Source organism: Phascolarctos cinereus, unplaced genomic scaffold, assembly GCF_003287225.1.
Source record: "Phascolarctos cinereus isolate Bilbo 61053 unplaced genomic scaffold, phaCin_HiC Scaffold_8;HRSCAF=390, whole genome shotgun sequence".
Taxonomy (NCBI): domain Eukaryota; kingdom Metazoa; phylum Chordata; class Mammalia; order Diprotodontia; family Phascolarctidae; genus Phascolarctos; species Phascolarctos cinereus.
Window position 1 is genome coordinate 3,598,321 of NW_027556291.1, and position 11,673 is coordinate 3,609,993.

Below are 11,673 nucleotides of genomic sequence, written 5' to 3' on the forward strand. Positions count from 1 at the left end.
TGGCCCTTCTCTGTTCTGCGTTATCTTCCCCCATTGGAATGGGAGGTGCTCGAAGGCCGGGATCAGTAGCGTTGCCTTCCTTTGCTCTCCACAGCGCTTGGCACGTGATTGATGCTTTAGCAATCTGTGGGACAAGAAATGGATTTTGGTGGGAGCACAGCTGGGAGCACTGGGACATTGGAGCTTTCGAATCAGAAGAGCCCTCATAGCTGCGTTTTAGGTGGCCAGGGCACTCTGCCCTGGGAAGGCTCCCAGCTCACAAGAGGACCCGGGTTTTGCTGACCGAGATGATTTAACTGCAGTGAGTGAGCTGCTGCTGGTCCCTTGGGCCCTCCTGGTGAGTGGAGTTAGCTCTTCAGTAGGGTGGGTGGCCCCATCCACAGCAGGTCTTGACAGGACAACGTCAGCAGCCAGGGCAGCCAAGCACAGAGATTGCCTTGTAAACTTCTCTGACTCAAGCTGTGTCCTCCTCTCTGGGCCTCAATTCCCCTTGCCCTGGGGTTGGACTAGACATCATCTGAGGGACCCTCCTGCTCGAACTCTGAGACCCTCTGACCTTTTCCAGGAGCTATTCTCTGGCTACCCCCCAGCAGTGCCAGCACCCAGGCTTGGCATCTCAGGGTTGTACCCCATGGCCCATCCCCTAAGGCCCTATTTTCTGGTGAATTTTAGTTCACTAGCATGGTAGTAGGCATTGCTGAGTGCCCCCTGCTAAGCAGGGACACCTTGAAAACAAACTCGACTTAAAGGGGGCACCTCTAGCAGTGGCAGGGACAGGCAGCATCCCTTGGTGGCTTCCCTCCAATCAGAGATTATTTATAATAGTAACTGTTCTCATTTCTCCAGGCTGTAAGGTATACACACACACACGTGTGCATTCGAGTGTGCACACCCATACACCGAGCAGGGGCACGCTACAACACACTACAGGTGAGGACTTGTTCTGGGGAAGGGGCCTCATGGGATGCAGAGAAACAGATGATTGAAAAGGAAAGTGGGCTGTCCAGAGAGAGGGCTAGCTAGCTGAAGGCCAGTCAGGTCCTCACTGCGTTGGCATCCTCGTGATGTCAGGAGCACGTGAGGAAGGCCAGTAGCCTGTTGGGTGGACTCTCTGGGGCCAACTTATGGGAGGTCATGGACGTGTCCAGGTGGGGCAGCCACGGATGGGCTTTGATCTGTATCTATGGAGGGAACGTCCAAACGGGTCACGGGTTCTCTGTGTGAGGGAGGAAGTGCAAGTGTTATTATTGGGCATCTTGCTGCAGGCCACATAGTCAGGAGATGACAAAGCTAGGGTCCAGGAGGGCAGGACTCCCCAGCAGGTACACCAGGCTCAAGGAAGACAATATGTGTAAAGTGCATGGCAGACTTTATTCATCCTCCCACCTGAACACCTCACAGAGAAGCACAAGGTCTCCTTTAAGGTCAGAGGTCTCCAAGGGCTGGCTAATTCACACAATGTGAGTTTGTGAGCAAGGAAGGGAGCAGGTGCATCTTTGCCTACATCCAATTTAAACTGCTTGCAAACTCATAGGCATACTTTGGCTTTTTCTCTTGTGGCATGGTCGGTGTGATATGGACACATGGCCTTTCAGATCATCCCTAGGGGGCTGGGGTTTAGGGAAATCACTGAAATAGTGCAGTCTGGGAGAATCACATGCCTCCCCCCAAAGAGAAGACCTTTTACAGTATACTTCTGGGGCCACCCTGAAGAGGGTAAGAAATTCTAGATGGGCAGAGAACAGCCTGGGAATAGGGGCCACGGAGGGAGGGCTGGGCTCTGCCTTGGTGACAGGGGACAATTTATGGGCTGATGAGGTCTGCAAACCTCAGATCTTTAGTACCAGGGAGATGCTCTCTTCCCAGATTTCTCCCTCCTCCTTCACTGACCAGTCATCAGTAGGTATGTACCAGGGTCCACCTACCCTCTCCCATACTGAATTATCTGAAACTCTCTAGAGCAGCAAATCCCTACCCAGGCCCCAGGGCTCCTCCCTAATAGGGCTATAAGGAGCGATTTTGGTGCCTGAGGCAAGCAACATGGAATAGGACCTCTAATCAACCTTTTGAGAGAAATTCATTTGCGGGAGGGAAATTTGCTGGGGCACAAAACCCCCTGGGGGGTACTACCCCAAAATAGAGAGACAAAGACTCCTGCACTGAGGCCTTGGCATTCCCTGCAACTGCTTCTGAGGAGATCATGATGGGGGCAGTTGGTGGGGGGGAAAGAATTATCTCAGGTGCAGCTAGTGAGGGGAGGTGTCATGTCAACTGGTAGCATCTGATTTTTAACTAATTATTCTTGTCCAATTGTTTCTATGCTATCAAAGCAGAGTAAGAGCTATCATCACCCTCTCAATTTTGGTGTCTTAGGACAAAGGCCTGGGTGCCACAACCTAGTTATGGCTTTGTATCCCCAACAGCTGGAAGCTGTCTACTTCAGGACAGAGCCCAACTGGAAGGGGGACCGAGGGCTTTCTCCAGGGGCAGGGTTCAGACTGGGGTGCACAGGGGCAAAGTTAATGGGCATGACTGCCCCCCTCTTCTGAAAGCTTGGGAAAAGGCATATGTCATCCAGTGAAGCAAAGCAAGGAGAAGATGTTTAGAGCCCCTAAATGAAGTGGAGGTGAGGAAGGGTAGAGGGGCTCAGGGGGCCTCTGGCACTTCTGTAGCCCCAGCATCCATGGCTTCAGGATTCCAAGTGAGGCTTTGAGCAGAAGCCATTCCTGTCAAGAAAATGCAGAGAGTAAGCTAGACCCTAGGAAGCCTTAGCCCCCAAGAAGCCCAGAACTAACTAAGCTGTCTCCTTGCTCTCAGCAATAGCCTCCAAACATGTCTTTCTTTTCTCCAAGCTGATCTTCCATGCTGCTGACAGAATAATAGAAACATCGGTTACATTACTCCTCTGCTCAAACATCTTATCAACCAAGCAAAGGTCAAACTCCTGTCCAGACACTTATAGTCCCAAGCAATCTCAGGATCCAAGCTGAAAGGGACCATGGAGGTCATTTAGTCCAACCCTCTCCCTTTACAGAAGAGGAAATTGAAACCCAGAGAGGAAAAGTGATTTGTTCAAGATCATATAGGACTTGAAACCAGCTCCTCTGACTCTGTCCAGTCTTATCTCCGGAAAGTCCCCTGCGCATATTCTATGCTTTAGCCAAACTGGATCACTCTCTGTCCCCCTGAAACACTTCCTGGGATTTCCTGGGGGTCTACAATAGCCTTTCTTCTTCCTCACTCTGCCTGAAGTCTCTGCTCGAAGTTCTGTGGTGACGAGGAAACCCATCACTTCCCACAGTTGCCTGTTCCACTTTGGGACAGCTCTCAGGGACAACTGACACTCATGGCCCCTAGCACTGTTCACTGTGTGCTGCAATGTCTGCTTGGCAGCAGGGGCACTGCTTGGCACGATGCCTAGCAAGTTAGCATGGACCCTGTGCAAGGCTTACATGCAAGTCTATGAAGCATCCACAGAGCCCCCCAACATGGAGACCCTGGGCTCTTGAAGGCTCAGCCAGCAAGGTCTGAGCTCCCATGGCTTCTAATGCAAATAGGTCTGGGGCCTGCTTTCTTGTCACCCACCATTCATTGAGGCTAGAGCCACTCACCTGCAGTATTTGCTGATGCACTCCAGGTCCCGCAAGCAATGGGCCTGGGAAGGTTTGTAGCCCAGTGACCTCCAGAATGGAGTCATCCGAGCCACCCGAAGAAGCAGGGGCTGCCTCAGAGAACCAGCCCCAATCAAAGTATCCATCTCAGCCTCACGTTCAGAGGCCTCCTTGTCCTTCACGGGGCTTGACACAACCTGCGATCACAAGGCAGAGACATCTATCACTGTAACAATAGTCCCAACAGGGTATGTGTTGCAAAAATGGCTTCATTCTCATTTTAGAACAAAATTAGAATAAGAACTTAGAGAAGAACTAAACTGGCTTTTTAACAAGGAAGTGCAGTTTGACCCTCCAGCGCCCAAGGAAACAGATCAGAAATTCTGTCCAATGTCCAATAGAGCCCGACAATTCACATTTCCCAGCAGTAGAACAGGGTCCTGTGGACAGCGCACTGAGCTGGAAGGCGGTGCTCTCTCTGCTGCTTCCTTGCTGTGTGACCTCAGGGACGTGATTTCCTTCCTGTGGGTCCCCAAAGCTGCTGGGAAGGCTCAGAGGAGATCGTGGATGGGAAGAGCCAACAAAGCTTGACGGGTTCCCACTATTCTTCCATGTTTTCATCTTACCATGCTGATAGTCATGACTGTAGGATTGTCTACTGGATGGAGAGAAGTTTTATGTGTCTGTCTGTCAAAGCCAAAATGTGGGTGGGGTGACTGGGCCTTCACCCCAGGGCACGAAAAGCAGAGGGCCCCACCAGCACAATTGAGCTCTGCACTTGGTGAGCTAGAAGAATTTGTTAAATTAGGCAGCCACACCCCAGGTGAATTCCTCCTGCCTGCCTCACCTGCCACCCGCCAGCCCCGCCCCCCCTTCCCAGTAGACTTAGGGTGTCCTCCAGCCTCTGTCTCCCACAGCAGGGATGGCAGCCTGGAGACTCTGTTGCCCCTCCCCCCACTATCTGTCTAGCACAGTGGGAAAGAGACAGAGTCTGACAGAGTGCTGGGTTCAAGCTCAGTCTCTGCCACTAGCCGGTTGGGTGACGCCAGGCCAGTCATCTGTATAAAATGGGGCTACCTATTGTTGTGAGGCCCAAGTGAGAACTGGCAAACGATCCCTCTGTCCCTTCCCCCGTAAAACTGTCTGCTTTCCCGATAATTTGTCTGTCTTGGTAAAACGGAAGATGATTCGAGTGTCTGCCATGGGCTCATGGGCTGCAGAGCCCTCACAGTTAAGGGCTCGTCCCCTGCCACTCCTGCTCACTGAGCCACTCTCTCCCAGCCCCCCCCCCCCAAGGCTTGTTCAGTATTGAAAGAGAAACGGAAGGAAAAGGGAGGGAGAGAGGGCGTAGCCCCTGGCCAGTAGCCACCTAAGAGCTCCTGAATCCAAAGCCTGAGGCCCCAGGGGGAGGAGACAATGGAGTCTGACGCCTGCTCCAACTTTGCTGGGGGTAGAGATAATACATGGGAATTTGGAGAGGAATAGAAGTTGGGGGTGGGGGAAGAAGGAGGAGAAAGAAAAGAAGGAGGAGGAAGAGGAAGGGGGGAGAAGGAGGAGGATAATGAGGGAGAGGGAGAGGAGGAGGAGGGGGAAGAGGAAGAGGGGAAGGAGGAAGAGGGGAAGGAAGAAGAGGAGAAGGGGGAGGAAGCAAGGAGCCTGCCTTCCACAAAGGCAAGCCAAGGAAACCAGGGAGCCCCCTGAGAAGTGGAGCCATCCCAGAATCCAACAGGACTTTGGTGAATCTGCCTATGGCTCCTTAGCCAGAGTCTGGCTCTCTGTGGAAGCTGACCCTGGAGAAGAGAAGATTTGGTTCCATAGGTGGGGGCCAATATTCGAGTTATCTTCAGAGTTTTCCTAACACAAACAAATTGTCCTGAAAGCCAGTGGTTTTCCAGGGGGGAGGAAGCAGACAGTTGGAACCTTCATGGCAGGAATGCACCAGCTTCAGTTTTCCTGAAAGGACAATGACAATGAGCTAAACACACCTAATTGTAACACTAGTTGTACTCACGCTGTTGCTGACTACTTTTTGATCATTCATAGTCCCAAGAGGGAGGCATTGTATTATTCTTCCCATTTGAAAGACAGAGGAGCAACCGTATTGGAGGACAGTGAGTGCACCGTGAGTATCCGTGTGTGTGTGTGTGTGTGTGTGTGTGTGTGTGTGTGTGTGTGTGTATTCTGGCTCAGCCATTCATAGGACCACCCATTTTATGGAGGAAACTGAGGCCCCAGGTCACTTCCTCTTCCTAGACTTCAGTTTCCTCCTCTGTTCAACATGGGGAGTGGGGGCAGGCCGTGGATTGTACTAGATGCCATCGAAGAGCCTAAATCTCTGGTCCTAAGAAGCTGAGATGAAGCCACTTGCTTGAGTTATCCAGCGCCCTGTCTGAGGGTGACTCTCACTCCCTGTTTCCATTTTCGTCTAAATGTGACGGCATCAATTTATTTTATTGGGAGTAGCAGAGCTCTGGGACTCAGTCTGTGTGGTTTTTTACTTTGAGGCCTTCTTGCTGCTGCTGGTGACATTTGTGAAGGGCTCATAGGGCTTACCAAGCCAGAGGCTCTCATTGGAAAAGATCACGCCTGTTCCCTACCTCTCTCCTTTCTCCGCCTCTCTCCTTTCTCCTGGGATCTTCATTCCACCTCTGCAGAGACATGCTTGGAAGGCCAGCTTTAAAATCCCCACCACACACCTGCTTACGGATATGTCAATGATCAGAGGACCATCCACTTACAGCAGGAAGGGACCTTGGGGGTCTGACCCAGGGTCACATAGCAAGGAAAAGTCTGAAGCAGAAATCAAACCCAGGTCTTCTTAACTTCAAGCCCAGAGCTTGAATCCCCACCACCCAGCACTGCCTCCCAACCCCAGCTGGCCCCTCCAGGGCTGACTCTCACAACTCCACCTCCAGTTGCTATTTTTCTAGGAAAGCCTTTTCCTTCCCTTGCCAACTCTCATCAAATCCCTGCTCAGCCTACTGACCCTGTGTGACCTTGGGCACACATGCTCTCTGTAAAATAAGGGAGGTAGACTAAATCACTTACAATCCAAAGGTTTCCTAGGGGAGAAGATCAGATCCCCAGTCCTTCGTCCATGAAGGGAAGGAGCAGGGCCTCTAGGGTGGGATTGCGAGATGTCCTTTACTGTACAGCTGGACTAGGTGGTAAAATTTGATACCCACCTACCATAGCTTAACTCCCTCAGGTGACACCGTCTCCCAGGGGCCCACTCCATTCTAACGTGTCCATCATAGAAGCAAAGTTTGAAGCTTGAAATGACCTCAGAGGTCAGGAAGTCCAACCCCACCTTTTTGCACAAAAAGAAACTGAGGCCCAAAGAGGGGCAATGTCTCAGCCAACGTCACACAGATACTAAGTAGCAGAGTCCAGACCATTTGCTGCTTCTTGTTGGGCGCTTTTTGTTGTTACTGTTCTTCAGTTGTTTCAGTCCTGTCCGACTCTTCGTGACCCCATTGGGGGTTTTCTGGGCAGAGATCCTGGAGCGGTTTGCCATTTCCTTCTCCAGCTCATTATACAGATGAGGAAACTGAGGCAAATGAGGTGAAGTGACTCATCCAGGGTGACACAGCTAGAAAGTGTCTGAGGCCAGGTTTGAACTCATGAAGGAGTCTTCCTGATTCCAAGCTCAAGTGCCCTATCCACTTTGCCACCCAGCTGCCCTTGTTGGGTATTCAGAGGTCCCTTCTCCTGCAGAGATTCAGGGTTTCTGACAATTCCCAAATGATTCTGGTTTGAGACTCTGCATATTTGACATTGAGAAACCTGCCTCCTGGTTGCACCCTCCCCTAAAGTTGTTGTATTACTAGATTGTAAGCTTCTTGAAGGTAGAGACCCAGTCCTCTGCCTCTATGTCCCCCAGAGGGCCTGGAAAGGTTAGTTCACTTGGTTACATTTTGAGGCAGCCCCTATAACGTGCAAGGAAGGCCCTATGCTAGTTCCCTGTGAAGGCTCCTGCACAACCATGGGCTGGCACTCAGTCATCCTCTGATGAAGGTGAAATGATTAGGAAGCCTTTAGGAGTGGTGCAGAGCTCGGCAGATGTCACCACTCTGCCAGAAAATGAGCTTTCAAGCAGCTGACACTCGGGCCCTTCCATCTGTGGGCTTGTCTAAGACTTACTGGGCTCAGAGAGAAATCAAAATACTTGGATTTCTGAACCAGAATCTTTTGCACAAAAGAAAGGTTCCTAAATTCTTTGGGAGCAGTCCAAGGTGCCTCCTATAAACACATGTTCAAATAGAGCCTCTCCCTCAAGGATTAGACTTTCATAAAAACACTACTCCAGGGGCAAAGCATTTTTGACAAGCCCATTCTCTCCCTCGGGGAGATGGGAAGGGAGCCAAACTGAGGAAGCCACTTGCTTCAGCTGCCCCAACCCACCAGCTGAACCAGGATCTTTGTGAAGCCCAGGACAGGTTCTAGGAGCCTGGCCCCACCCCTCCCCCCACTTCTTGCCTGGTACTCGGCTCCTACCTGATAACTGGTCTTCCCCAGCCCCATTCTCCACTAAAGAGAGAGATCTACCAGATGTGCGGGACAGACAACTTGTGGCCAGCCTGCAGTTGCTGCCCCGCTGTATCCGTGTTCATGTGGCTGGCACTTTGATGGTGTAACGACTGTACTCTTGAAAATGAGAGTGGAGGAGCTGGCCCTGGAGGCAGGGAGCCCTGGGTTCGAGCATGGCCTCTGACGGGCACATCCTAACGTGGCAGACTGTGGCCAAGCAATTTTACCTCTCAATGGCCCTGCTCACTCTAAGACATTGGGGAACAGCGGCTCATCTTTCTGTATCAGTGGAGATAAGTTCATTGGGAGTTACCCACACTGAAGAAGTGCCAGGGCCAGACCAAAAAAAGGTCCCAATAATAGTAATTGTTTGGCCTAACATCTTGCTTTAGGGCTTCCAAAACACATCTTGTGGGTAACATGAGTGACCCCGGTTTTCCAGACAAAAAAACTGAGGCTCTGAGAGATCCAGTAACCTGCCCAGAGACATTGAGCTAATGAGTATCTAAGGTGGGATTTGAACCCAGGTCTCTGGATTCCAAACCCAGCTGCAACATGCTGCTTCACTGGTGTGTAAATTGTAAAAATTAAAAATGAATGTAAATATTCATTTGGAGACTTCTGGATGTGAAAATGCCACAAGTCCTTTAAGAGAAATACTCGTCAGTGCTCTGTGCTGGGGGGTGGGCTTCTGCTTGGCTGGGCCTCTTGGGTCCTCAGTTTCTACTTCTGCAGAATGAGGGGGAAAGTTAGCCTCACAATTCTAAGGATCCTTCTGCCATCCCGTTGCCCTAAGTTTTCCTTTCTGGACCTTAGTTTCCTTCTCTGGAAAAGGCCAGGAGGGGGGGAGAAGAATAGAACTTGGTGACCTCAAAGGTCCCTAGCAACCCTGCCATTCTCCGATTCCCCTAAATCAGACCCACCTGCTGAAAAGGCAGAAGTAGGAATAGCACGGAGACCGCGAAGAGCAACCCCTTCATGGCCAGACCTTGCAGGCTGGATCACTGGCGATGCCACAGCCTCTGCTGCCGCTGTCTGTGGTCCCTGGCCAGCTCCTTCTCCTTCACATAGGCAGCTCAGCCCAGCCCCCCACTGGGCTGAAGGACTTGTTCAAATATTTGAGACGTGGCTCGTGTTGGGCAATCGCTCACCCCTGCCCTTCTACCAGTGCCTCTCATTCCTTTCCACAGCCCTCGTGCCTCAGTGATATCGACCAGGCTCCAGGTTGGCCTTCTGGCAGGTAGGAGCCCAGGTTAACATCCATTCTGGGGGCAAAACCCTCTCTAGCTAGCATAGCATAGGGGCTTGTGGGATTGGTTTCTGCCACTGTCTGTTCCATGACTCAGAGTATTCTTGTGCCTTGATGAACCTTAGCATTCCTGGAATTGCCTTTGTGTGACCCATGACCCCACTCCCCACTCTCTGAGTTTTCATTGACATGATGCAATCTTGGGAGCTTCTCAAAAAACCCCCTCCTTTAGTTCATCTGCCCCCCCAGTTTTGGGGGTAGCCTCAGAATTCAGCTCATTTTGCTCAAACACGGGCTTCCCATGAGAATATTAGATTAGATGCCATTCTATTCTATTCTCCAGAAATAGGCCAGAGGACCTCGGCTGCCATGAAAGCCAGATTGCTTTTATTTCACCCCACAGGCAATGAAAATCGCAGATGCCCATTAACACTGGAGTCATCCATCTCCCCATCTCATCTCCGTGAGTCCCATCTTCCCCACAGGGACCCATATCATTCCAGATTCATAACCCTCTATGGTTCCAACTGCCTCCCAGAAATGAATTGGGGGTTTCCAGAGTCAACCTGGGGGGAGCCCTGCCCCAGCCTCCCTTATAGTTCCATACAGAGTTCCTCCTCTTGACAGCCAGGCAGGCCCAAGTTTGATCCCCCACATCCTGGCTCCATTCCTTGGGGTTCTCTAGCTCCAGGGCCACCTTTGGGACCATGTGGTCCCTTCTTTTCTGCCCCCTTGAAACTCTGTCTAGCTCCAATCTGTGAGCTTGGGCTTCTCTACAAGGTTGCATTCAGGAACTCAACACTATCCCAAACTCCCTCTTCCTGGGCCCCATAGATCCCTGCCACAAATTCCCTCATTTCCCTGGTTTCAAACCTTCAAAATCCTCTACATCTTCACCCACCCCATCCTGCTTTGCTCCAGTCTCTGAGAAAGAGGTAGCTCTTCTCCTTGCCAAGGCTCCTCTACTTGTGCCCGAGACCCCCTCTCCTGCTTGACCCCCATTTCTTCTCTTTACATTGTCTTCCTTGGTGAGCTCATGTGCACTCATGAGTTTCACTGTCATCTCTATGCATGACATAGATAACTCCCAAATCTGGGTGTCCGATTCCTGCCAGCTGCCTGTGGACAACACACCCAACGTGGAATTCACGCCCTCTCCCCCCAAAATCCCCCTCATCCCCCTTCCAAATCCCAGGTTTGTAACTTACAGATGAGGAAACTGAGACCCAAAGGAGCTGAGCTATTTGCCCAAGTGCATACAGGTGATAAGTGGACAAACTAGGATCTGAACCCATGTCTTTGGACTTTAAATCCAGCATTATTTCCATTATCCCACACTATCTCTGCACCTGAATGGAAGGAGGTACATTTTCCTCATCTTTTCTTGAGGCATTACAAGTCTTCATTTTGGGTTTGTTTCATTTCTATTTTTTTTTTCATTTTTATTTATTTATTTTTTAGGCAATTAAGTGACTTGCCCAGGGTCACACAGCTAGTAAGTGTCAAGTGTTTGGTCTGAGGCCGGATTTGAACTCAGGTCCTCCTGACTTCAGGGCTGGTGCTCTATCCACCAGGCCACCTAGCTGCCTCAGGTTTGTTTCATTTCTAATGGCTGTCAGTGTGCAGACTGCTTGCCAGGTTCTGTTCCCTTCCCTCTGAATCTGTTCAGAATTTTCCCCCCTTTCCTGTTCACAAGAGGGCCCCACTACATTCCCATTCCCTTCATTAATGGGCATCCATTGGGCTTACAGGTTTCTGGTGTCGCAAAGTCTCAGCCCAGCCTGGAATACACTGGCTCAGCTCTGCCTTTAGAGGCACAGGGAGCAGATCAGCCCGAAGGCACCTCTGAGGTAGAGTTCAATCCCCTTCTGTTGCAGGAAGACACTGTGGCTCAGATCACATGGTTGCTAGTAAGGGGGCAGGCAGCATTCGAACCCAGGTCTCCATGGTTTTAAAGCTAACACTAGGACATGCTTTCCTCAATCTCAACTCCTTGAGGGTAAGGACCATTTCCTTTTTGTCTTTGTATACCTTGCACATGGTAGGGTCTCATCAAACGCTTGGGGATTCAAAAACCCAGGAACCTCCAGTCAACCTATATGAGGCACTGGCTTAAACCTGCCCCCTCCTGAGCCTGGCATTACCTCGGCCCTTCCATAATCTGGCCATCATCCCTCACAGCCCCCCTGCCCCTGCCAAGTCAGGCCTAGTTCTTTCCTAGCATGCCTGGTAGGAAGGGAGATCAATCCTACATCAGTGGCAGGAAACTCCCCGAGGCCAGGG

At 51.0% G+C, this 11,673-nt stretch overlaps 1 protein-coding gene across 1 annotated transcript; it reads right to left on the minus strand.

The window, feature by feature from the left end:
* Positions 1-1,352: 1,352 nt before the first annotated feature.
* Positions 1,353-9,225, minus strand: LOC110202691 (liver-expressed antimicrobial peptide 2-like). The gene is made up of 3 exons (XM_020978958.1): positions 9,065-9,225; positions 3,612-3,808; positions 1,353-2,726 (listed from the first exon to the last, which is right to left on the minus strand). Exons 1-3 carry the CDS (start codon positions 9,119-9,121, stop codon positions 2,690-2,692), a joined length of 291 nt encoding a protein of 96 aa, XP_020834617.1. The 5' UTR covers positions 9,122-9,225; the 3' UTR covers positions 1,353-2,689.
* Between the last annotated feature and the right edge of the window lie 2,448 nt (positions 9,226-11,673).

Excerpts from the sequence above, each read along its gene's own strand:
- LOC110202691 (XM_020978958.1), bottom strand. The coding sequence starts at position 9,121 with ATGAAGGGGTTGCTCTTCGCGGTCTCCGTGCTATTCCTACTTCTGCCT. Across the intron at positions 3,809-9,064 it reads TACTTCTGCCTTTTCAGCAG|GTTGTGTCAAGCCCCGTGAA; the intron begins GTGGGTCTGATT and ends TTGTGATCGCAG. Across the intron at positions 2,727-3,611 it reads TGCATCAGCAAATACTGCAG|GAATGGCTTCTGCTCAAAGC; the intron begins GTGAGTGGCTCT and ends TTTTCTTGACAG.